General features: G+C 39.4%; 1 protein-coding gene across 2 annotated transcripts in view; it reads right to left on the reverse strand.

The window, feature by feature from the left end:
- Positions 1-22,043, reverse strand: part of E2F5 (E2F transcription factor 5) — a 29,537-nt gene extending 7,494 nt beyond the window's left edge. Inside the window, exons 1-3 of one of the 2 annotated variants that reach the window (XM_082722635.1) lie at positions 21,495-22,043; positions 2,151-2,260; positions 971-1,134 (exon numbers count right to left, since the gene is read on the reverse strand). In XM_082722635.1, the coding sequence (XP_082578761.1) occupies positions 971-1,134; positions 2,151-2,260; positions 21,495-21,728 (508 nt within the window). In that variant the 5' untranslated portion in view covers positions 21,729-22,043. The remainder of the gene's footprint in view (positions 1-970; positions 1,135-2,150; positions 2,261-21,494) is intronic. The other variant, XM_082722634.1, reaches the window with a different exon arrangement.
- Positions 22,044-27,553: the final 5,510 nt, after the last annotated feature.

The raw sequence follows: 27,553 nt of genomic DNA on the forward strand, positions 1-27,553 counted from the left end.
TTTGATCCGTAGAAAGGAAATAGCAATTGAGATCATGGACTTATTCAACAAATTACAAAACACATAAAAAATTAATTGTATAGGGGTGCCTGGGTGGTTCAGTGGGTTAAGCCTCTGCCTTCGGCTCAGGTCATGATCTCGGGGTCCTGGGATCGAGCCCCACATTGGGTTCTCTGTTCAGCAGGGAGCCTGCTTCCCCCTTTCTTTCTGCCTGCCTCTCTGCCTACTTGTTATCTCTCTCTCTGTCAAATAAATAAAATAAGATCTTAAAAAAAATTAATTGTATACATCAGTTGAAAATTCCTGAGAGGTGGTAGAAGATAAATGCCACTAAAAGATTCCCTAAGAGTGGAGGCAAGTTTACAAATCAAGAGAAACATTGGTATTTGAAAGAAAAGTGATTTTTAAGCAACACATGAAGTATATCACTAATTTTTCCCCCACATAATATGATAAACACATAAGCCTTGGTCCCCAACCTCAAGCATGTACTATCTTTGAGTTAATATTAGGCAGAAAGGTTCCTGGATTGATTGCAGGCCCATGATATTTTATTTTCAAGCCAAAATTAATTTTTCAAAACTTTGAGAGTTACTGAATTTTTGCTACTTCACAACACTGAGCATAATTGTTTAAATATACCTATGCATTTAACAATGACTTCTAATATTCAGAGACCCCCTAAGCCCACTTTAGCTAGCATATTGCATCCTATCAATGGTAAACTGAAAGTGGATAAACTTTTTTTCTCAATACAACACATGAATAATGTTAGCAGATGTAATATGTACTTTAAGAGGTAAAAACTTTTCAAATATCAGTATAAATTACTAGAATGACTTTGTAAAATTAAAATGCTATGTTCACTTACAAAACTTTTCAAAACACTACAATAAAGTAACTGATCTTCAGACTGGATAATACAGAAATACAAACTCTACGCCCCTATGGGTAACTTATTTAAAAGGATATCTATTATTAATGGAGTCATCCATCACATTTTTGATGCTTTGCTGTAGCCACAACTTCTGCTGATCAAGTTCTCTTTCCTTCAGTTCCAGATCTTCAATTTCAGCTTTAAGATATCTTAATCTGTCTATGACTTCTTTAGTATTACAGCCAGCACCTACACCTCTTAAAAACATACAAGAATTAATAAAGCCAGTATCAGGCCCAGGTTAATATCACTTAATTTTTATAGTAATAAACACTGACTTAATTAGTAATTTTTCAAGACAAAAAATCCTTATAATCTCCTAAAAAAGCAAGCATTAAAATCCTTAGACAATCTAAACATCATACCTCTGAATATATTTGCTTAGAAAATTTATTGACAAGAACAACCAAATTACAAAAATTCTCAATATTTTTGCCACACAGAAAAATGAAAATTTTTATAAAGTCCAAAAAAAGTTCTCGATATGTTCTAGAATGGTGTTTGTCATCTGAAAGGACTGGCATCAAGAGGATGTCAAAGCTAAACAGTCTAGAATGGTGTTTGTCATCTGGTGACTGGCATCAAGAGGATGTCAAAGCTAAACAGTCCCACGTGGAAGTGCCATGACAGACCAAGATGCTGGTAAAATAAATTGCGACCTTTTCATATTTTGGTGAGACTCTGGCTTTAAAACAAAACAAAACCAAAAACTAAGGCCAAAGAGGACAAATCTGCAGAACAGAAAATATTTTTTTACTTTCGAACATACAACCATACAACAGCTAACAAATGACAATACGCATTTCAATCAACTACCCTATATAAGGTACATATTCTATACACAGGACATAGTTCCTGTTCTTAAGAAGTTGATATTAGTTAAGCCCCTGAACACTTGGGCAGAGAGGGATTAATAATACAATGCAGTATGCACTGTATGCCAAATGAGTAGCCTGAGGAAGAAAGCAAGATTTGAATGTTCAGAGTATAAATCAAACAGTGGACAGAGTAAGGGAGTGTGCCAATAGAGGAGTGCCATTTGCAGAGGCCCAGAGCTGGGTCCGGGGAAAGACAAGAGGCCTGGTGAGACTAGAGGGCCAAGAGAGAAGATTTAGGAGAGCTAAATAGTAGAAAGTGCACATTTCCTGGAGTGTTAGGAAGAAAAACAAAGGTTTTAGAGTAGGGTACTGGTTTGTACCCAGTACAAACTTACTTCCATTGTATGCTATTTTTTGACTTTTTCTCAATCAGGTCAATTCCCTCCAAGACATTGGTGATATCGTAAATTCTTCTTTTTTGTCTCACAGCCAAAGTATCTGCAGCCTGTTTTTAAAAAGGTGAGGGGGGGGAGGGGGAGACAAAGGACATTGAGATAAGGGACAATTCATATTTTAAAGCCAAAAAGGGTTGATTAATAAGTTCACAGCATGAGAGCCCAATCCCAAATTTGACCTGGTCAGTTGCTTGGGAACAATAGGTGGGTATGTTCAAAGCATCTCTCAAACATTGCAAATACCAAAGAAATTATCCCATTTAAAAGCTAGCAGATGTTAGAGTGGAGGAAAAAATATATGAAGGGTCATGACATAAAGCCCACAGAAATAAAAGAACACAATTAAGAATACTTCATGTCACGTTATGGACTAGTCCTGAGGGCGAGTACTAATTGTCTACCCATGTCACTTCCTATTTCATTTCTCTGTTCATAGACAGTCTTGTCTAAAAACAGCCTTAATTGTTTTTTGAAACTTTGAAAAATTATATCTCAGCAACCTGTTAATAATTAAGTCTAGAGATGTGGCAGGGTGAGGGGAGGGATTCTAAATTATACATACACTTGTAGTACCGAAATATATTATCTACATTTTTTAATCTCACAATGAAAATGGAAGAGTGACACAAAGTATAAAATCAACAATAAATCAAAAATCTATAGCACAAAGTTGTGGTGCCAGCAAATATAATACAAAAGCTTTGTAGTCTGACTCAAAAATAAGGTCAACAAAAATATTCCATGCTACCATGTTATGAATAAGTGCAGGAATGCTATACTGTTTCTCTAGTTGGATACCACTCATATTTCTGAGCTTTTCTCCAATGGCATAGACAGAACCTTAAAAAAGAGTCTATCCTACAGCTCTTTTTCAGGGTGAATTAGACTATTACCTATCTTAAACATGTGTGTGGTAAGAGTCATGGTAGTCATGGTAGTAAAGAGAAAACACATTTATGTCCTTAACAAAATTCTGCACATTATCCAAATTAATGAACAGAACTTAGTTTCATGTAATTGGTTACCAGCTCTCCCAAGGCATCACTACTTTCTTGATTCTTTAAAAACACAGGCCACACACACACACACACAGGCTGAGACAGCATATTATTTACAATCTGGACCTTCTTTATACAGGAGCAAGTATAACCAACTTCACAGGCATTTAATGTTGATTCTTTTTTTATACAGAATTTATTTGAGGTGTGGCAAAATATATTGTAAATTGGAATACAGAGGTTCTACATTTTTTAATCTCACAATGAAAATGGAAGAGTGACACAAAGTATAAAATCAACAATAAATCAAAAATCAATGACTATTGATTTTGATACTGCTGAAATAAGTTATTCATGCATATAGGTTCTGTCTGATACAATTCACAGCCTAAGTGATTAGTTTCCAATAAATCAGAAAAAAAGGAGGAAGGCAAACTCTGCTTTAAATACATTTTTTAATCTCACAATGAAAATGGAAGAGTGACACAAAGTATAAAATCAACAATAAATCAAAAATCAATGACTATTGATTTTGATACTGCTGAAATAAGTTATTCATGCATATAGGTTCTGTCTGATACAATTCACAGCCTAAGTGATTAGTTTCCAATAAATCAGAAAAAAAGGAGGAAGGCAAACTCTGCTTTAAATAACCAAGAATCATTATAGCTTATAAAGATACTGTTTGGCATGAGGACTGATTCTGTCTTAGCATTTCTTCCAGCATAAAAAAGTGGGACATCTGAGGGCTAAAGTCATGTTAGAACGGGTGAACAGATGATAGTTACTGTACATGATGTTGTACTTGTAGTGCCTAGCGGGGTAGACTCTCCAAGACTTGTCAGTCACTTGGCCTTTTATTTGTTTGTTTGTTTGTTTATGTTGATTCTATCAATTCATGTATTGTCCTTCCAAAATACCAAGTTACCACTGTCCGATTAATCATTCAGGCCTTCAGGAAGGGGATTCATGCCTCAATCAGTGGACCAGGAAAATAAGTAAGATGTGGCAGAAAGAACGAAGAACCAGAAACCGAGGCTCTGAGTCCCCATTTCTGACTAGTTCAGTTCCATCTCTTCTACAAACCAGAACATTAAAAGTAGGACTAGGCATGGTTTCATTGATCTCCTCTTCCCTTGTCCTTAGCAATTTCCTTCCTGTTTTACTGACCTTCATAAACTTGCTTGAGTTTGAGGCTGTTTTTCTAAAGAGCTATAATCTCCTGCCAAGTTAACTGTAGAAATCTAAAGCTGAGGATTTATCTCTCACTTCCCTCCGTAAAGGCCTTCTTGAGAAATGACCCAGAGCACTTCAAGCCAGCTCTACGTTATCCGTATCTATGTACTCACACACAGAAGCCTTCAGAACCATAGCAACAGCTCGCCAGTTAGGGTATTAGGACTTTTTGTGTGAACCAGACTGCAAGAGCTCTCCAAGGTCTTCAGCCAAAGAGCCATCAGGGCTCACTTTTTAGATCAAAAAATTTTTAAGGTTTATCATCTCATTTATAATTCATTACTATTTAACATTATAAATTTTAGTCCTATATTTCCAAAACTAAATGTTATTTCTTAAATACTTTTCTATTTAAGTATATAAACACGTAAATGACCAGCATGTGCAGAACATTTTCACTTAAAAAGCCTCCCCAGGTGTTTTATTTCAGCAGCCCCGTCATTTTTTGGATGTTAGGTTCTGGAGCTCGCCACACAGGGATCCAATCCCAGCACCGCCACTTCCTATCTTCAGCTGGTCTCAGACTCGTGAAGCCCCATTTCCTTTTTTGTAAAATGCAATTGTAACACATCTGAACTGTGAGGATTAAACTAGATAATCTTAGCACAACTGTCTGCTATATAATGAACACATCGATGCTGGAAAGTAACAGCCTCATCATCAAACACGGGTTGAAACCCCGGATCATGGATGAGAGTTTGTGTATGTACAGACCGATCACATTTTAGGTAGTGCTTCAAAAAGTTGTGTGAATTCTTAAAGTTTCATGAAGTAATTCAAGACCTCATACTCAACAGAATCATACACTGCCTCACCACCATCATCCTTCATTTGTTTAGCATCTATGATGTGCCAGGCTTGTCTGTGTCTTATGGATAGAGTAGTAACAGAACAAAGTCCCTGCCCTCAAAGAGGGGGAAGGAGTGCAAAGGCTCTGAAGTGGGAATATGCTTACCAGGATGGCCAGAACAGTGAGTGGGAGGGAGAACAGTGAGAAAAAGAGGGGGATGGGGGGTGGGAAGGAGGGAGACAAAACAGGAGGGAAGAAGGGGGAGTGAGAGACAGACAGCTAAAGATGGTAACAATGGATAGCAAGGGGCCAGGTCACTGGGATGTTGCAGGCCATTGTAAAGACTTTAGCTCTTACTCCCTATGAAATGGAAAGCTTTAAGCACATGCTGATTTGATGCCCTGCTTTACAATGTTCTTTCTGGCTATTCTGGGTAGAAAAAAAGAGGCTAGGGAGAAAGCAATGGCAATAATCCATTCAAGAGACGGTAGTGCCTTGGAATGAAGGGGTGTCTTTGGAGGTTTGAGAAATGGTATGATTCAGGTTGTATTCCAAAGGTATAGCAAGGAGTAGATCTAGACAGCAGAGTCAACTCCACAGTTGTTGACATGAGTAACTGTAGGTGAGGAAGACCGTGTAAGAACAGGTTTGAGGCATGAGAAATCAGGAACTTGGCTTTGGATAATTTGATCTCCAAGGGGAGAAGTTCAGAAGACCACTGGACATGAGAGTATGTGGGTTAGCAGAGAAGTCCAAGCTAGAGATACAATTTCAGTAGTCACCAGTAAATAGACATTTTAGGTCACAGGACGGAACCCACTGGATTCACCTAAGGAGGTAAGAATAGAAAGAGAAGACGTCTAAGGGCAGACCCCAGGGTACACCAGTATTAAAGATCTGGGAATTAAGGGGCAACTTGCCACTGAAGTAAGAGAACTAGAAAGTGCGAAGTCTTGGAAACCAAGGGAAGAGTGTAAGAAAGAATGACCAGGTCAGGTACTGCTATCAGGGTGAGTCAGATGAGCAGTGAGACCTGATCATGGATTTGACTTTGGCAAGTCACTAGTGACCTTGGTCAGAGCTGTCTTGGCAGAGTAATGGAGTCAAAGCTTTAAGGGAGAGATTCCAGCAAAGAGTAGAAGGAAAGCTACAGCAGACAACTCTTTTGAAGAGTTCTAGTGCAAAGAGGAACAGAAGAATGTGGTAGTGGCTGTAGGGGGTTATGGGATCCCTCCAGGAAGTTTTTATTCCTCTTCCTTTCTCTTTTCTTTTAAAGATGGGAGCTAATTCAACATGTAAGTTATGCTGGTAAAAACCGTCCAGTAACTGTCCAGTAACGGAAGAGGGATAATTAACCATGTGGGAAAGAGAAGGGACCACGGTAGATAGGCAAGAGAGAATGTGAATCAGATGAGCTGATGATTAGCCTTAGATAAGAACAACAAGGCATATTAATAACTGCATTCCAGCCGAGTGTTGGGTGGATGTAGGTATGATAATAGACAAAGGAGGGGGAGAGTTTAGACATTTCCTTCTGGTTGCTTTCTATGTTCTCAAAAGTGGAGGTTGGTGGCGGTGGGTAGTGAAGAGGGGAGGGTATGTTTAATGATTTAGAAGAAAGAAGAAAGATGAAATACACATCCAGGAGAGTAAGAGTAAATACTGTAGAAGGAATGCTGACCCAATATTAGTCCTCTCGCAGTTAGTCGTCGTGAATCTAAACTGAGACCCATGAGCATCAGTGTGCACTTTTCTTCAGCCCTGGAGAACAGCTTAGGTACTGATGAGGGGCAGGCCAGAGAGTAAAATGGGTACATCGTCACCCCATGCTGCCACATGGCTACTGAATAAACACACCTGTGCATGTATCAAATTTACTTTAAAAGGTTCCATTTGCTATTATAGATCTGACCTATAAAACACAAAGGAAACATCTATACGTACGAAACCAACTCAACTGGGGAGAAAATAAACAACCATCTGTAAGAAATGCATCTCCCCTCCAAACAGTAAACCCTTTTCTAAAAATATGTCACCAATTGCAAACAAAAGTAAAGCGTGGGATGCTTTTTTAGAGGTGGGCAAGATAACTCCGGAGAACTGAGAGAGATTGCATGAAAGTGCTATAAAGGCTCTAAGAATTTCGTGGACCCACCCCTTCACTTGAACAAATGAGTCCTCTAAGACCCAGTGTCAACTCTGGGGGAGGGAGGGAGATTATGTGGTAGGTTTGTTTGAGTTAAGATTAGTTGCAGCCCATTTGTTCAACAGTGTTCTTCTGATGGAACATGATGTTGCATTCAATTGCGCTCACAGACCGACAATGACTATGGGAAACATCCCGTCTTTCAGGTTCTCCATCTGCAAACCAGGTACTTGACTCTGTTCCAGGACCCTGACTGTTAACACATGTGTACTCAGTGTTTCAGCTACTGTGCTTCAGAAACCAAAACTACAGTCAGTGGGGCCAGAATCCAAAAGTAGAAAAGGTGCCAGGGAAACACTGTATCAAGTCGGTTAGTTGTATACACACATGCACACACATGCAGATCATAGGATGCTGACAATAATAAGGTGAAAACCCAAGTGATGCCCCCAGGGTGCCCAGAAAATATCCTAAAAACTTTTTAAAACTGAGTGAATTCATTTTCGACTGTGCCATGTGGTGTTTTCTGTTGATCTCCCTTATGATAAGGTTTGGACTGATTATTAGCTAATTTCAAATACAGTTAAAGGTAATTAACTTGGGGCTCCTGGGTGGCTTAGTGGTTTAAGCCGCTGCCTTCGGCTCAGGTCATGATCTCAGGGTCCTGGGATCGAGCCCCGCATCGGGCTCTCTGCTCAGCAGGGAGCCTGCTTCCTTCTCTCTCTGCCTGCCTCTCTGTCTACTTGTGATCTCTCTCTGTCAAATAAATAAATAAAATCTTTAAAAAAAAAGTAATTAACTTACAGAAAGTCTGATTTCAAATCACAGCTCAGAAGAATCATTTATAAGCCAGTAACAGGATAACTATGTAATAGGATCTTCCAAAGAGTATCATCTAATTTAATGCTCACACCATTTTGTTAAGTAGGTATAATTCTCCTCATTTTATAGAACACAGACTCATAAAGCTAACGGATAATCAAATGGAATTTGACAGTAATGATATATTCATGAAATAAGTTTGTGGCAAAACATTTTCAAATGGGCTCTAGAATTTCAAGATTTTAAATAAGTGTGGTATGCCGTCAAAATTCCCAAGCTAACAAAATTGCACTTAATAAGCAATTTAAGCACCACTAGAACTTATAACAAAAGAATAACAAAACAAAAGAATCATAACAAAAGACATGTACCCATGTCTAACGCTGTGGGTAACACCTTGTGTGTTAGAGAGTGCGGTATAAAAATGGGAACAGTCCCATACTGTAGAGATAAATTGTTATAAGAGGTTGAAAAAAAGAGAGATTACTTAAGGTGGAGGCAAAAAAGAAATTTCCTGCAGGAAGCTGCTATGTGCTTTCAATGGGGCTGCAGGGGACATTAAATCAATAAGGAAATTAAATACCAAAAATAAAGGAGTAACCTTATGGATACAAAGGCCTCCCTCAAGAAGCAGCACTAAGCACACAGTGTTTTAATTCCTAGTCAGTATACAGCCCCAAAGAAATTCCTCTTAAAAAAATCTCCAGTACTTTTGCTACCCCAAATTGCCATTTGTAAATATGATATTGATATCTATGTACCAACATTTTTGAAATGCATAAGTTTTAAATTTGTTCTAATTTTTAACTTGTTTTTATTGCAGGATAGTTGACATAAAATAACTTACTAGTTTCTGGTGTACAACTTAGTGATTTAACATTTATATATGTTGTGATTACCATGTTAAGCCTAGCTACTGTCACCACACAAAGTTGTTACATATTAACTATATTCCCCAGTTATACTCTGTATTCCCACATCTTATTTTATAACTAGAGGCTTGAGCCTTTTAAATCCTGAATAAGGTTTTATTTTTTATTTATTTTTAAAAAGATTTTAGTTATTTATTTGAGAGTAAGAGAGAGAGCATGAGCAGGTAGGGGGGCAGAAGGGGAGGCAGAAGCAGGCTTCCCACCAAGCAGGGAGCCCGATGCGGGACTCAATCCCAGGACCCTGGGAGCATGACCTGAGCCAAAGTCAGACACTTAACGACTGAGCCACCCAGGGGCCCCCTCCCCAGAGCCCCCTCCCCATAAACTTTTATAAAGAAACTTGTTTCATTGTTTTACAAAGATTATTCAAAAGAAAAAAGAAGATATTTGATAAAGTATCTGTTTAAGTAGGAAAAGCCCACTGAAACACTGAAATCTATAAATTACAACCTCTAGATTGCTTGTTCAAGTCTTCAACTGCTTTGGAAATTCTCTTCTCACAAGTACTAACTTTTTAAAACAAGAGCAAAATCATGTGCATCTATCTGCTCTTCTACCACTTGGGTTTGCCTCTGCATATTTTATGCCATCAGGTGGGTGACCGGCACAGAAGTGAGAGGCATAGTCTCTGGGATGGGCCTGACTTACTTTGTGACCCGGGGCAAGTTATTTAGCCTCTCTCTGTGCCTTAATTTCTTGATCTGTATTACTGTTAAGATACTGTTATTGTGAGGATTAAATGAGTAGATCTGAAACACTTAGAAGAGTGCCTGGCACATGGTAGACATCAGAGTTGTGGTAGCTATTATCACCATTATTGATCCAATTTCTCCCCTAAAGTAGTAAGAAAATTTTGTTCTTGGAAGGTGTATCATGGAACAAAATAGAACACCTCTACCTATCTCACTAAGTCATTAACTGTAACACTTTGGAATACAGTCAAGCTCAATGAAGTAGGAAAAAAGGCTTCTGAAGAGCAAAAATAGATTTTTTTAAAAAGGTGTCTTTACTCAAAACATTCACTCCATTTGGATCCTACTTACTTCTTCTTTTATAGGATTCCTAACAGGTGGGCTATTTAATTTCAATGTCTGTGGGAGAACTGAAGTGCCATCTGGGACAGTAGAGAGGCACCTCAGAGCAATCAAAGGACAAGAAACTACATAAAGGACAAAAAACGCACAAGCAGACAAAGCTGAGACCACTGGACAGGCCAGGAGTCCAACAGAGAAAAGCCTTGAGGCAGGGCGCCTGCGTGGTTCAGTCAGTTAAGGATCTGCTCTTGACTAGGGTCTTGATCCCTGGGTCCTGGGAAGGAGGTTCAGGTAGGGCTCCCCACTCAGCAGGGAGCCTGCTTCTCCCTCTCCCTCTGCTCCCACCCACCCCCACTCTTGCTTATGCATATGCACTCTCTCAAATAAATAAATAAAATCTTTTTTAAAAGATAGCTTGAGGTTATCATCTACAAAAAATACAAAAAATAATATTCATCATGACTATCTTCAGTGACCAAAAAAGTAAAGTCCTCACAGTGTTTTCAGTATAAGAAGACATAGACTTGTGCAATGCATTCTGAAAATTTTTCAAACAAAAGTCATGAAATTTTTTTTTAATAAGAAACAATGTTATTGGGGTGCCTGTCTGGCTCAGGCAGCGGAGCATGTGATTGCTGATCCCGGGCTGAGTTTAAGCCCCACGCTGGGTGTAGAGATTACTTAAAAATTTAAAATCTTAGGGGCGTCTGGGTGGCTCAGTCATTTAAGCATCTGCCTTCAGCTCAGGTCATGATCTCACCATTCTGGGATCAAGCCCTGCAATGGGCTCCTGGCTCAGCAGCAAATCTACTTCTGCCTCTCCCTCTCCTTCTGTGTACTTCTGCACTCTCGCTTTCTCTCAAATAAATACATAAATCTTAAAAAAAAAATGTAATGACTTGTAACAACAAATTTTTTTTAAAAAAGAATGTTATTAATTGATATAAATTCTCAGTTAATCAGAAAACTCAGCTATGGACAAAATCTCATTACATAAGGAATCAACAATGGTTTTCAGGACACTAGAATTTGTCATATTCAAGAATATTTGAGACAGATGTGGACTTCTAAATAAATCTAAAAAAATCTCAAGGGATTATAGTGAATATCAAATCTGACTGAGTTACATACAACTTTCATGTTAGCTTCCTTCATAACTGTAACCAACAGCCTATTCAGAAAACTGATTAAAATCCTTCAAACTTACCAAGGCCTCTCATTCTCAAACACATACACATACACACACACACATACACACACACACACATGTATATACAACAAAATGTCATAAATTTCCTTCACAGGGTACTTCTAAATGTTGACTCAATGGAATAAATCAAAAATTAGTTGACTATCCCAATAACTAAAACTGATATAAACATGAAGAACACAAATTAAAATATGGACAAAAAATGAAATTACACCAAAAAATCGTTAACAGTCTTGAAAAAATTTTCCAAACTTTTAATGAGTTATGGAAGGAATAATCAAATGAATGCAAACAAAAACAATGAAAAAGTATATCCACACAAAGACTTGGACCTAGTCATGACAGCCCAAAATTGGAAGTGGCAGGTGAAATGGACAAGCAAAGTGCAGTACGTCCATAAAACGAGATACCATGTTGGGAGAGAAAGGAATGAACTATCGTTATACGCAACAACAGAGGTGAATCTCAAAACATCATGCTGAGTGAGAGAAACTAAACAGAGCACATGCTGTGAGTTCACTGACATGAAAAGACCTAAAAAGACCATTTTAATTCAAGAGAGCAGACTAATGGTTAGTGGGGCTGGGGGTGAAGCTTCTGACTGCCTGGGGGGAGGCACAGAGAACTAAAACTGGGGTGAAAATTTTCATCTGGCTGTGGTGGTTACAGGTAGAAGCATTTGTCAAAACCATTGAACTGTACCCTTAGAATGTGAGCATTTTAGTATATATATATATATGTATATATACATATATATGGTAAAAAAAATAGTTATTCATTACCAAACTCACAAAATATGAAAACATCTAAATATGCACTATTCTTCTTTATCTATCTAATCTATTATTTATCTAATAAGCACCTATCTCTCTATCATTTGTCTAACAAACACCGGTATAGCACTTACTATGTACCAAGCACGGTTTAAACGCGTTATTTTATTTTATTTTAAGATTTTATTCATTTACTTGAGAGAGGGAGAGAGTGCACAAGCAGGAGTTAAAGGCAGAGGGAAGCAGAGAAGCAGACGCCCCGCTGAGCAGAGAACCCCATGCAGGGCTTGATCCCAGGACCCTAGGATCATGACCTGAGCCAAAGGCAGCCGCTCAATTGACTGAGCAACTCAGGTGGCCCTGTTTAAATGCTTTAAACTCACTTTAGCAATTTCTATAATAATTATATAAGGTAGGTATTGTTGTTTGCACTTTTGCAAAAGGAAACTGAGCCTTGGTAAGTTGCTCAAGTCCACTGAACATGGTAAAGTCGAGACATAACCCCAGGCTGCATGTTTTTAACCACTACACTATGCTGCTTTTGATGTGGTAAGGTGGCCGGTCATGACTGCATGCTGCTAGTGGGAGTATAAATTACTATCTTTTTGTAAAGCAATTTGGCAACGTTCATCAAAGGCCTTAAAAATGTTTATTATCCCTTGATCTAGCAATTCTTTAGTGCAGATTATCCTAAGCAGAAATAATTCAAAATGTCCAAATGCCAAAAATGTTTTCTGGACCTGTTGCTAAATCCAACGGATACCAAAGTCTGGAATCTTCTGCAATTCGAGACATTAATTGGTGGGGCAGGGGTGGTTATTCCACTACTACAGCATCTCAGATGAGAAAATAGTTAAACTGAGACCAGACGGTTTAGAGAAATGGCCAAATGACTGTGTATTTGTGTAGAAATGTGCTCCAGCAGAGGGGAGAAGCCTGTGTGTCTGAGAGCCTGAAGACAGAGAAGAGAGGGCATGTGAGCATGCCAGGAGAGTGGGCCTGGACCTCGTCAGAGGAAGGAGGGCCAGAGGAGGTAAGGTCTTGTAGGTGTTTGGATGTTGTTCTAAGTAGAGGAGCAACATGACCTTAAATTCTACAATTCTTCCATATATCAATGTCATCTGCCTTGCTGAGTCCATTTGTGCCCCGTTCAGCTCCCACTATTCCCTGCTTCCGTGGCTCTCCCATGACCAATCCCACAGATCAGTAGGTGTTCCGAACCCAACTTATAGCGTAAGAAGTGTGCCACTGCCCATGTCCCTGACTTTCCTCTACAGCCGTAAGCTGCAGTCTACTAAAGCAAGGGGCTGAGGCACACAATGGTTAACTCTTCTTTGTTGGACGAGACGGGAAAAAACCTAGGAACGACTTATATACCTGTCTATGAGAAAGGTTAATTCTGACGAATGGGATGGATGTAACTTGTAAGGCCATCACAAATTATGTTTACAATTGGGAAAGATAAAATTTGATCTTGGGGCGCCTGGGTGGCTCAGTGGGTTAAGCCGCTGCCTTCGGCTCAGGTCATGATCTCAGGATCTTGGGATCGAGTCCTGCATCGGGCTCTCTGCTCAGCAGGAAGCCTGCTTCCCTCTCTCTCTCTGCCTGCCTCTCCATCTACTTGTGATTTGTCAAATAAATAAATAAAATCTTTAAAAAAATTTTTTTTGATCTCAGCTAGAAAATGGTGGAACAAATTGAAGACATTGAAAATGGAAGATAGTGGCTCTCTTGGGAGACGGCATACTGGGTAGTTTTTATTCTAGAATATATTAATTTATTTCCGAGCTTTCTACCATTTGTATGTTACCTCGAGAATTATACTTTAACTTTAAAAAAGTCAATCAGAAAAAAATCCTCCCTTCCACAAACATACTAAGTTTAATGTATAAAGAAAGAATAATTGGGAAAATCCAGTTTTAACTGGCAAAATCTTAAAAAACAATGTATTTATAAAAAATATTTACTATTGGGGCACTTGGGCGGCTCAGTCATTAAGCGAGGGCCTTTAGCTCAGGTCATGATACCATGGTCCTAGGATTGAGCCCCACATCTGGCTCCCCGCTCAGTGAGAAGCCTGCTTCTCCCTCTCCCACTCCCCATGTTTGTGTTCCTTCTCTCCTTGTGTCACTCTCTGTCAAATAAATAAATAAAATTTTAAAAAAGAAAAAAAATATTTACTGTCTTAGGGACAACCAGATGGCTCAGTCGTTTAAGCGTCTGCCTTCAGCTCAGGTCATAATCTCAGGGTCCTGGGATTGAGCCCCATATAGGGCTCCTTCAGTGGGAAGGAGTCTGTTCTGCCTACTGCTCTCCCTACTTACCCTCTCTCTCTCTCTGACAAACAAATAAATAAAATCTTTAGAAAATATATTTACTATATTAAATAAACAGCATAATACAACTCACACACCCAAATATATGCCTAATCCATATTAACAGACAATCCTATTCAAACTTTTCATTCCTTCGGTCAGCTTGAATTTTATAATACATCCTTGAATTGTGATATTATTCTCCAAAACACCAATTTATACCATTTACTACTTTTTATTTTAAAGATTTTATTTATTTATTTGACAGATCACAAGTAGGCAGAGAAGCAGGCAGAGAGAGAGGAAGAAGCAGGCTCCCCGCTGAGCAGAGAGCCCGATGCGGGGCTTGATCCCAGGACCCCGGGATTCACGACCTGTGCCAAAGGCAGAGGCTTTAACCCACGGAGCCACCCAGGTGCCCCTACCATTTACTACTCCTGATACTAAAGTAGACTTTATCTGAAAACTGATACTTTCATTCCAAAGTTCTTTTCTCTTTCTTTTTTGCCTGGTAGACCATAAACTTCTTGACACCTTTATTGGCAAGTTTCTTGTTAGCAACAGATGCCTGAATTCTTTTTCATCTAAATGACTTTATTAAAGGGGCACCTGGGTGGCTTCAGTCAGTTAAGTATCTGACCCTGATTTCTGCTCAGGTCACAGTCTCAGGATCTTAAGATCAAGCCCCACATCAGGCCCCATGCTGGACATGGAGCCTGCTTGGGATTCTCTCTCTCCCTCTCCCTCTGCCCTTCCCCTCCACCCACTGTCACATTCTCTCAAAAAAAAAAAAAAAAAAAGAAAAAAAAGTAATAATAAAAATAAACTTTATTAAAAAGAAAAAGAAATTGAATACATTCACATGTATTACATATACTCTGTATGTAATACAGAAAAACCCAGTTTCCAATTATCACTCATTTGATGTATTTTGTGTGTCATGCTTTCATGTTACCGTTTGTTCTTTTTCATGGACTTAAGCTATTTCCCCCCTTAAAATGAGATAGCAGTTCAGAGTGTTTCTGACCTGCTAATAGTTACCTTTAAACTTTAAACAACATAGTTATATGCTCGGCATGGTGGTTCAAGGCATCACTGCTGGTATCAAGCTACCTGGACTTGTAGGTCACTCACTGTGGATATTTTTTTAAAACATAAGCTCTACACCATGTGGGTCGGGAACTCACAACCCTGAGATCAAAAGTCACGTGCTCCACCGACAGAGTGAACCAGATGACCCAAAATTGTTTTGTTTTTGTTTTTGTTTTTTAAAGGAAGCTTTATGCCCAACATGGGGCTGGGATATTGACTATCATGACACCTCCTTTCACCTGACTTTTCTATTAGCAAAATGATAGAATCTCTCTTTTATACGTTTGTTCTAAGCATTAAATGAGTTCATACAAGTAAACATCAGGCATAGTGCCAGTCATTTGGTACTAGCTAATAATAATAAGTTTTATTAGTGTTGTAGAGCTTTAGTCTCCTGAGAATTTTTTTCCACTTAGCCAAGCATCTTGTATTCATGTTGAATAATGAGACGCCGGAATGGATGTGTCCAGATCAGCTTTCTATGTGCATATGAATCATTTTATTCTTTTAGAGCAGTTTTAGATTCATAGCAAAACTGAGCAGGAAGTCCAGAGTTCCCCTACACCCCTGCTCCCACACATGCAGAGCTGCCCCCTCTATCAGCATCCCTCACCAGAGTGGAACATTGGTTTAAATGGATGAGCCGACACGGACATGTCGTTATCACTGTTGGTCCATAGTTTATATGAGGGTGCATTCTTGGTGTTGTATGTTCTATGGGTGTTGACAAATATGTAATGACATGTGTCCACTATTACAGTGCCATACACAGTACATTCACTAAGAATTCTCTGTGCTCTGCCCTCTCACTTCTGGCCACCACGGAGCTTTTAGTGTCTGCACAGTCTTGCCTTTTCCAGGATGCCATATACTCAGAATGATACAGGAGGTAGCCTTTTCATATCAGCTTCTTGCACTCAGTAATAAACATTTAAAGTTCTTCCATGTCTTTCAGGGCTTGTTGCTTTTTTTTTTTTTTAAAGCACTGAATAGTACTCCATTCTCTGAATGGGCCAGTTTATTTATCCATTTACCTACCAAAGGACGTCTTGGGTGTTCCAAGTTTTGGCAATTACAAATAAAGCTGCTACACACATTCATGTGAGGGTAGACCTAAGTTCCCAGCTCATTTGGGTAAATACCAAGCAGTGTGATTGCTGAATCATACGGTAAGAATATGTTCAGTTTTCTAAAAACTGCCACTCTTCCAATGTGGCTATACCATTGTACATTCCCACCAGGAATGAATGAGAGTTCCTGTTGTTCCACATTCTCGCAAGCATTCAGTATCACTAGTGTTCTGGGTTACTTCGCCATTCTAAGTTATGTCATAGTATCTCGTGTGGCTGTTTTATATGTTTCTTTTAGTAAAATACACATGACATAAAATTAATCATCTTAACCATTTTTAAGCGTATGACTCAGTACATTCACACGGACATGCAACCCTCCTGATCTGGCAAATTCTATACCCATTCTATTAGTTTTCTGGGACTGCCGTAACAAAAGACCACAGACTGGGTGGCTTAAACAACAGAAATTTATTTTCTTACAGTTTTGGAGGCTAGAAGTCCAAGATCAAGGTGTTGGCAAGTGTGGTTTCTTGAGAAGCCTCTCCCCTTGGCTGGCAGATGGTCACCCTTTCGTTGTGTCCTCACATGGGTTTTTCTCTGGGGGGATGTATCCTCGCATCTGTGTGTCTAAATTTCCCTTCTAGGGACACCAGTCCGATTGGATTAGTGCCTATCCCAATGACTTCATTTTAACTACAGCATCTCTTTAAAGGCCCTATCTCCAAATATAGTCATGTTCTGAAGTATGGAGGTTTAGGGCTTCAACATATGGATTTTGAGAGGACACAGTGCAGCCCTAACATGTTCAACTATGAAACAACAACTTCCCATTCTCCCCTTCTCCCTAGCCCCAGGCAATCACTCTTCTATCTTGTCTCTATGAATGTGACTACTCTAGTTACTTCATGTAAGTGGAATAGCATACTATTTATCTTTTTGTAACTACCGCGTCTTCAAGGTTCATCTATGTTGTAGCATGTGTGAGAATTTCCTTCCTTTTTAAGGCTGCACAGTCTTCCCTTGTAGGTACAGATCACATTTTGTTAACTTATTCATCTGTTGATAGACACTTGTATTGCTTCTATCTTTTGGCTCTTATGAATAATGCTATGAATATGGGATATACAATTATCTGTTTAAGACCTTGTTTCTAAATCTTTGGGGTATACACTCAAAAGTGAAATTGTCCTGATAATTTTTAAGCCCTAAATTGTCCTGAGAATTTTTATGCCCTAAAGTTCTGCCTGTCCTACTCATGTATTTTTTCTTAGGCTAATCCAGTCTTTATCCTGTGACACCAAATCTTTGCTTTATGTCACAAAGCCCTTAGATTAATTATCTCTTCCAAGGCATGTATTAACTAGCTAATCATAAATGGGTACAAGTCAGGGACCTGTGAGATAAGGAACATCATAAATACTTTATCATTTTAACTAGGTATCATGCAGGCAATTTGTAAGATAAACAATTATAATACAATCTTAATCATGCTTTAAAATTCAGAGTGGCATCAAAATGACAAATAAAATATAGAAACTCAGTTAGAAATTATATTTAATAGGAATTTCCAAAACAATATATAGATAGTCATGACTATCTTAACAGTTCCTTAAATTCTTACTTCTGGAAAAGTAGAACCCTAGTTTAATTTTTGAAATAATGTGGAATTTGCCATCAATACCCTCATTTTTAAAGGAGGAGTTCAGAGCACCCCGGTGGCTCAGTAGGTTGGACTTCTGACTTGATTTCAGCTCAGGTCATAATCTCAGGGTCGTGAGACTGAGTCCCAAATTGTGTTCTATGCTTAGCATGAAGTCTGCTTGGGATTCTCTCTCTCCCTCTGCCCCTTCCTCTGCTGTGTGCATGTGTGTGCTCTCTCTTTCTCTCTCAAATAAATAAATAAAATCTTTAAAAAAAAAAAAAAGAGCTTAATACCTCTCTCTTCTGCCATGGGTAGAGGAATAAAAATAATCATGTTTTTTCTTTAGAAGAAACATTCCACGTTCTTATACAGATGAAAAACTTAAATGAGAAGTTTTGGTTTTTCTAAGGAATACTAAAAGGCAGTAAAGCATACACCATAGAAAAATGGTCTACTTTCAAATCACTTTCTACTGTGTGACACTGGGCAAGTTACTCAATGTATCAATTTTCTGATCTGTGAAATAGGGATGTTAGGGCCAAATTTCCAAGTTGTTAAGATGATAAAATTAGTTAACATATGTGAAAAGTCTGAAACAAACTCTCAATAAATGCTAGTTATTAGCATCATAAATTGAGAGGAGTAAGGGATAATGTGTCATCTCAATGGAATAAAAAAATGCAACTACTGCACCCCATTTTTATAAATAAAACCCTATAGTGTGGGAATTGGAGGGAGAGATTATATGTTACAAAAACCACTTTCAAGGTGTTTCTAATCCCTCCTAATTGTTAAAGTATACTCGAACAGCTTTATTAGAATTTATTTGATTTATTAAGCAATTTTCTCAGGTATATTATGAAGAAGAAATGCATCACTAAGACACAGTGTTAATGTTCTTATTTTCAGTAGTAGATGTCATGGTTCACAATAAGAAACACCATGGAAAGATCTCACTGTAAGATTTTTATATAAATAAGATTTTATACATCTATGTAAATAAATGAAAAGTATATGTAAATAAATATGTATTTTTTTCATATATATGTGAAACAGAATGACACAGTGCTCTTTAGGAATAAAAAAAATTATCAATATAAAGAGACATAATGTTACTGCAGAAATCTCTGAAACTTTTAGGAAAGTTCCAGGATGAATGAAACAGTGCTATTACGATAAATTAAACTCCACTTCCTACTCACTTTCTCTGTGACTTCTGGAGAACACTTACATGGCTGTAGATGAAACAGGAGAAAGACAAAGAATTTAAAGGCAAGTAAGGCGAAGTTCCATCATATTCCCTGGTGAGCTGAGAAAGAAGCCCTCAAAGTTAAAGCCCAAGTTCAACTGTATCTGGAAAACCCAAAACTTCCCTGATTACCTTCACTGAAACCACAGTACATTTTCATGGTAAGTTCAGGATACAACTCAATATCTAGATTTTGAACAGCAGTTTGCAAGCCATGTTTTGTAACCTCTCTGGCTTTCGTTGATGACTTCACGACTTCCTATGAAATTCTTTAAACTGAATCCATTTTAGTTCTTGACAATCTAAATACTTTATATATTCTATAAAGCACTTACAGGAGGAAGAAAGGAAGGAAGCGAGGGAGGAAAAGGCTGTAGAAAGAAAAAGGAATTTCTAGAGTTGAGGGGGGGGATTCCAGAAATAAAAAAGAAGACAGTGGAAACTACTTGCCAACATGCAAAATGCACACATCATGCCTCATTTGAATTCAGATAATTCAACTCAGTAATCACTTAATGAACACCTACTGTGCTTAGGGTAAGGAAAGGGCACTCAAAGTCAAACAGCAGTCCCTGGGCTACACTCAGAGGAGGGCCTATAGTAGAATATCTTCAAGTGGGGAGGGGCTTCCTCTCTACTTTCAGGGAGTACTACAGAATGCTCTCCAGCTCAGATGCTGTTTCCCTTGCTCTAGGCACAACCTTAATCTTGGCCACACTCTGAAAGATGAGTAAGGGGGTCCCTCTGGCACTCCAGTGGGTGCTGGGACCAATCAACAGTGTAAAATCTGATTTCCGGGAAATGCCTCAGAGGGGTCTGCGGCAATTAACGACTCCTCAGTAATTTTTATTTGTGGGTGCCTGGTGGCTCAGTCAGTTAAGCATTTGCCTTCCACTCAGGTTGTGATTTCAAGGTCCCAAGATCAAGCCCCTCAATGGGCTTTCTGCTAGGCGGCAAGCCTGCTTCTCCCTCTGTCACTCCCCCTGCTTGTGTTCCCTCTCTTGCTGTCTCTCTCTGTCAAATAAGTAGATAAAATCTTTTAAAATTTTTTTGTTTTTAAAGCTTTGGTTCTTACTTAAACTTGGTGCACTGATTGAATTTTAATTCAAGTAATCACATTCTCCTGTTGTGGGGAATCCTTCCAAATCCTGCCTGGAACGGATAAGTCATTTTGTTTAACTGAACAGTTTTGATGCATGTTGTTGTTTGAAAACTGTAGTAAAAGACGAAGCATACTTTCTCATAAAACAGTTTACTAAGCGCTTCTTGAGTCAAAGTTCTGAAACACCCTTTCTGTGTGATGGCAAATCTCTCTTTTAGAAATCTCTATCAGATACCATATTAAATAAAAAATCATATATAACCCTCCCACCCGTCATGATGATGAAAAGAATTGTGCAGGGGAGCGGGTTTTTATTACTATTATTATTTCATCGGGGAATGAGTGTGTAAAGTTCACTTTTTTTCCGTTTCATCCGGAAGCGGTGGCAACATCGGGGTTTTTTTGTTTTGTTTCGAACAAGGGGAACACGCTCTCAACTAGAATAGCCTATTAAAACCATCATTCCTAACAGCAAAATCGATCCCCAGGTGTCTCCAGGCAAGGTGCCCCGGGACCTCCTGCGCCACTGCCACAGGTGGACGCGAAGCAGCAAGGACCCTCGGTCGCCCTCGGGTTCCTGCGCCAGAAGCCACGCGGGCGCGCTCCAAGTCCTAGGCTCTTTGTCGAGAGCCCGGCGCGGCGCCGGGCCCTATTGGTTGTGCGGCCGATCGGGGCCATCCTGGTCCCTCGTCCCTCCCCCATCCCGAAGTCCTGGGCCTGGGCACCGGCCACACGGCCCTAGCTCTGGGGTCGCCCGGTCCCCGCGAGGCGCGTCCACGCCACGCCGCCCGACCCACGCTTCAAGGGGGTGGGGTTCTTCGGGGGCCTCGGGCAACGAAGTCCGCCCCCATCCCCGCCTCCCGGGCTCACCGCTTTGAGATCCAGGACGCCGTCCTTGGCCTCCTGCAGCAGCGACACGAACTTGGTGGTGAGCAGCCCCAGGCTCTTCTCGTGCCTGCTGCTACCGCCCCCGCCGCCCCCGAGCTGAGGCAGCGGTGGCTGCTGCGGAGGCTGCGCCTGGGAAGGCTGCGACGGCGGCCGCTGGCCCTGGCCCTGCCCCTGCGGCGCCTGCTGGCCCGAGCTCGCGGGCTCCGCCGCCGCCATCGCGTCCCCACGCCGCGGCGGTGCGGCCCCCGCGCCCAGCGGCTCGTCCGCCCCCGCCCGCGGCCACCTGCCGGGCCGGCTCTTCTGCGGCCGCTCCAGCCGCCGGCGGCCAAGAGCAGAGCCAAGGGGCGCGGGCTCCTGCAACAACAGGTGCGCGCGCGGCGCCCACTGGTCTCGAGGAGGCTGGGCGCGCCGGCCTCCGCCCCCTCCCCAAGCCCTGGGAAGCGTGAATGAAGCCCACGGCCGAGGGGAGGGGGAGTGGAAGCTGAGAGAAGGGGCCGCGAGGGGTGGGGACCCGAGTTTAAATGGCAGGAAGTGACGCCGCGGCCCGCCGTTGCCTGGAAACGCATTTTTCCTTGGGAAGGAGGAGCGAGCAGGGAGGAGGGGAAGCGTCGGTGAGTGTGTTTCACACTCGCCTCCCTGCTGCTCGTGAGCTGCCACGGGGAAGGATGACCTCCTGCAGCTGCAGCGGGAGAAAGCAAGGACATTTCTGGGGCAGAAAGACACTATGCGCAGTGGCCATCGGTTTCTGAGCTCCGTTTGTAGAGCCGCAGGAGATCAGATTTGGGTCGCTTACCGTCTTCGGGTGTTACCTGCTGAGCGCTCTTTTCGAGCTTTAGAATCTTTTGCAAACATTTCAGTGACTGGGACTAAGTGCAGGGGTTTATTCCATAGATCATCTTTTCAGGTTTGGGATGGTTTTGTCCTAATCAGCAATTATTCCCAAGGCCTTAACTTTGTAGGTAGAGGAACTGAAGTGTCACGGGAGAGGTTGTGAACTGCTAGACTCAGCTAGACCCCCCAGATCGCCTGCATTTAGAGGTGTCCTTAATGCCTTATTGAAAACAGATTATTCTGTGTTTTTTAGACTATTAGGCACTCGTAGGTTTTTGTACTTCAGTGATACCCCAAGCCATTTTTGATAAATGAGATGGCACACAGATCTGAGTTAAAAAAAAAAAAAAAAGTCTTTTGTCTTGATTACAAACTTCTGAGAATCAGGTCTAAATTTTAAATGAGTTGTTTTCACGACACTTGGAATATAGTAAATGTGGGAATTCTATATGACAAAATTAAGAAAGCTTCATGCAAGATTTTACTTAAAGTAACAACAAACTAGCAAAAATAGGTGACTGAATGAAATGTTAAGACATCAGCATTCACAAGTAAAACTAAACCGTTATAATACATTTGTTTCCTATTCATAGAACTTTCTAATAACCAAATAGTCTTCAACTGAATTAAAGAACTCTATAAGCAAAACTTGAAATTAAAAATCTGAAATAAAACATGAAATATTCAGCTAAAAAAGTCAAACAATTGATCTGAAAGTGGTTTTTCCTGTGTGAATTGTCATTAGCAAAATCAGTGACAAGTTTTGCAAATTAATTTTATTAATAAAATTTTATTGATGAATTTTATTAATAAAATTTTATTGATTAATAACTATTTTTAATATGAAGACATTCTATACATGCTTGGACAGGAATTGATAAATTATTGTTATTTAAAAAAAGCTTACATTTATGTTGTGCCTTAGTTGGGTAAGGCTGTCATAACAAAAATACCATAGTTTTTCTCACAGTTCTAGAGGCCCGAAGTCCAAGTTCAGGGTGTCAGCATGGTCAAGTCCTAGTGAGAGCTCTATTCTTGGCTTACAGACTTTCTTTCCTTGTCCTCACAAGACAGAGACAAAAAGAGTGAGTAAGCTCCCAGTGTCTATTATAAGGACACTAATACCATCAGGAGGGCCCTACTCTCAAGACTTCTAAACCTAATACCTTCCAAAGGCTCCCTCCTCAAACACCATCACACTTTAACATGAATTTGGGGGTGACACAATTCATTCCATAGCATGTAGTATTACTTTATAAAAGCTATTTTGGTAATTTTGAAAATAGATTTTTTAAATTTCAGTTTTTAAAGGTTTTCTTAAAAGCAATTATACTGTTAATGATGCTAATAGGTCACTTGAAATTTATTTTGCAGTGTTTTTGTATTTTTCACAATAGATTTTTCACTTGTTTAAAGTAGCTGGGATTCAATTAGAAAATATTCACAAATTAGCCATCATTTCATTTAGTCTTCAAAATTTCATGTCTGTTGGAGAAGCTAAAAACCACTTACACCACTGGTTCCCAGATTTTACTGAGAAAAATCATCTTTGGTATTTGTTAAAAATGCAAACTTTTGAACCCAAACCTCGGAGATGAAATCAGCATTTGATATGAGAATTTGACTTAGAGATCTACAATTTTCAGTTTCAGGTAATTCTCATACCTATGGTCATTCTTTGAGAAATACTGAATAACAACATGAAAAAAAAGGAAATTATCTTTTCCCCTAAAAACAACTAAAGATCAGGGGCTGATAACACAAAAGTCTTCTTAATATTATTGAATCTTGGGACACCTGAGTGGCTCAGTCAATTTAGTGTCTTCCTTCGGCTCAGGTCATGATTTCAGGGCCCTGGGATCGAGCCCCACATCAGCATCCCTGTTCAACGGGGAGCCTGCTTCTCCCTCTCCCTCTGTCTGCAGCTCCCCTTGCTTGTGCTCTCTCTCTCTGTGTCAAATAAATAAAATCTTTAAAAAATTTACTGTTGAATCTTTTCAGAAATTTCTGTTAATGAAATTGTTTAAGAAACATGAAGTTAAAAAATCAAAATACAAATAATCATTAAGAAGGGTGCCTGGCTGGCTCAGTTGGTAGAGCATACAACTCTTGATCTTGAGTTGTGAGTTCAAGCCCCACATTGGGTATAGAGATTATTTAAAAATAAAAAAATCTTAAAACTAAATTTAAAAAACTTTGGTTGGATTTTCTTAAATATTTAATTACCATGTTATGACACAATTGTGCATTTTGAAAAGGCTTCTTTTTGGTTATTTTCTAAAAAGATTTTATTTTTAAGTGATCTCTACCCCTAATGTAGGGCTTGAACTCACAACCCCCCCAGATCAAGAGTCACATGTTCTTCCAACCAACCCAGCCAGGCACCCCAGCCAAATTTTATTTAGGTCGTTGATGATGACATACCAGTTTTTAAATGCATGAGTGGTCAGGATTGTTTGGAATTTCCAAATTTCAGGTCTCCTTTGAGCTAACAAACTTCCATCAAAAGCTACCTCATTAGCTTTATTACTCCCTTGCATTATCTTTTCTAAGTAAGAAAACAATTTAGGTTTTTGTTTTTCCTGTCCAAACCTTGCAACACACAAACATCTATCTTCTATACTTTCTAGGTAAAATAAACAAGCGAAACAGTACTACCAAAAAACAACAAACTTAGTTAAGAAATATGTTTCAAGGATTATTCATCTTCTCATTATGATAAAGAACATTATTCTTTGCCCACCAAAACTTGCATGGTACAACAATATAATAAATAAAGAGGTTGTTTTCTTTTTTTTTTTTCCCCTAAAGATTTTATTTATTTGACAGAGATCATAAGCAGGCAGAGAGGCAGGCAGAGAGAGAGGAGGAAGCAGGCTCCCTGCTGAGCAGAGAGCCTGATGTGGGGCTGGATCCCAGGACCCTAGGATCATGACCTGAGTCGAAGGCAGAGGCTTTAAACCACTGAGCCACCCAGGTGCCCCAAAGAGGTTGTTTTCACAAGTTTGTGCATTATAAGTAGAAATAGGAAATGCAAATTACACAAACTTACATAAAAATATAATTTGCATACATTAGAATTTACATTTTATATGGTGACTTGTATTCTATCCTACTACACCATCAAGTCAGTTTACAGAAAAAACACATATATTAAAAATCTGGGATGACATTAAAAGAAGCAAAGAAATAGTGGCCTCTTCCTTGAAGAGTTCTAAGAGTTAAGAATTCTAACGCAGGGGCACCTGGGTGGCTCAGTGGGTTAAAGCCTCTGCCTTTGGCTCAGGTCATGATCCCAGAGTCCTGGGATGGAACCCTGAGTGGGCTCTCTGCTTGGCAGGGAGCCTGCTTCCCCCTCTCTCTGCCTGCCTCTCTGCCTACTTGTGATCTCGCTCTCTCTGTCAAATAAATAAAATCTTTAAAAAGGAAAGAATTCTAATGCCTGGGGCTCCTGGGTGGCGCAGTCAGTTGAGCATCTGACTCTTGGTTTCAGTTCAGGTTGTGATCTCAGGGTTGTGAGATGGGGGCCACGTTGGGCTCCTTGTGGAAGCTGGAGTCTGCTTGGGATTCTCTCTCCCTCTGCTCCTTTACCACCCCCACCCCCATCTCTCTCTTCTCTCGAATGAATAAATAAATCTTAGGGGGAAAAAAAACGCTAATTCTTATCGTCATTAATGCTTATGATCTAATATGTGGGGTCTGAATTTCAACAATACATGTTCAAATATAAGAACAAGAGATCCAAATTACAGCAAAATATAATTCAACTAGGATACATTGCAATCTTCTATTTCCTTATGCATGAACAGTCCTCTGATCTTACAGATAAAAAAAGGGGAGGCCAATCGGGTCAAACATTTATTGAAGCTGAATGTCATTTAGACCTTCATGAAAAATCAAGTTGCTTAGCAACTCTCTTCATTGGAAATATGATTGATAACACATTTCTTTGAAATTTTAGTAAGATAAGAATACTTATCACTAAACTACCAAAGCTTGTCTAAATAATGAGCCATCACATGAGGGGTTCCTGTTCATAATACATTGCCCCAATTAAGATCCAAACTTCTGCATAGTACCCTCTGGTACAAACCCTTTGGCAACTAAAACCCTGTGTCAAATGAGTGTTGACATTTTTTGGATTTATCATCAAGAGGGGGTGATTCCAAGTCAAAAGTGTTGTCAAAAGATAATTTTTCACCACTAATGACCCCCACATCATTCAATTCCTTGTACAGCACCAGGAAACCTATTCCCTAGAATGAAAAATAAAACCATCTAAGCAAACAAGTAAATCCTTCAAGGTAATGACAAAAGTTATCCAAGAATTAGCTAACCTTAAAGTATGTAATATTTTGTCTTATTCTACTGTAATTAAACTATTTTATTTATAAAACACATACTTACATAATTATATGTATGCTTTTATAAAAAATACTTTATTTAGCAAAAATTCAGACTCATTCGTGGATATCTTCCAACTATGTCATGTTAGCCATAAACATTACTAAATCAAATAATATGTGCTTTTAAAATCTGTGAGAAAAAATGCTTTGTAAAATGGGAAAAATGGAAAAGCCAAAATATTACCTTTGGGATCTTTCATTAGTCAGTAGACCATCCAACAGTTTGTCTGTGTTTTGTAATGTGTGATGCACATGCTACTGGTATTACACAGAATGACTTCAGCTGATTACATGGTCAAGCACCTTTTAATTGTAATACTTGCATGACTAATATAATGTGAATTGGGAAAATTTTAAAACAAACATAACCAGAACATCAAACTAGTGATTTAACTTATGTTATTTAAATTATGGCTAAAAGTATTTAATTTTTAAAAGTTAGTTTTAGGAGAACTAATAAGAAACTAATAATTTGCGTAGTGTGAAAATATGCCAGAAATCCTAAGATGAAACTCATGATGTTATACCAGTTTTTAAGTGTATCAATTTCTTTAGTAATCATAACCAGTTAAAGTTTATTTAGTAAACACTTATCTTTTAGCTGACAGGAAGAAAAACATTTTACTCTTCTAGTCTTTTTTTTTTTTTTACAGGAAATAGGATTCACTGATAGGCAGTGCCCAGGTTCTCGTGACTACAGAGCCCACCATTCATCCAAGGGGCCATGATTAGGGATACATTTGACTCCACAGCCTTCTGATGAGCTGCTTTTTCTTCAGCAATCATATCTTCAATTTCATCCAC

The sequence above is a fragment of the Mustela nivalis genome (assembly GCF_964662115.1).
Source record: "Mustela nivalis genome assembly, chromosome: 2".
NCBI lineage: Eukaryota > Metazoa > Chordata > Mammalia > Carnivora > Mustelidae > Mustela > Mustela nivalis.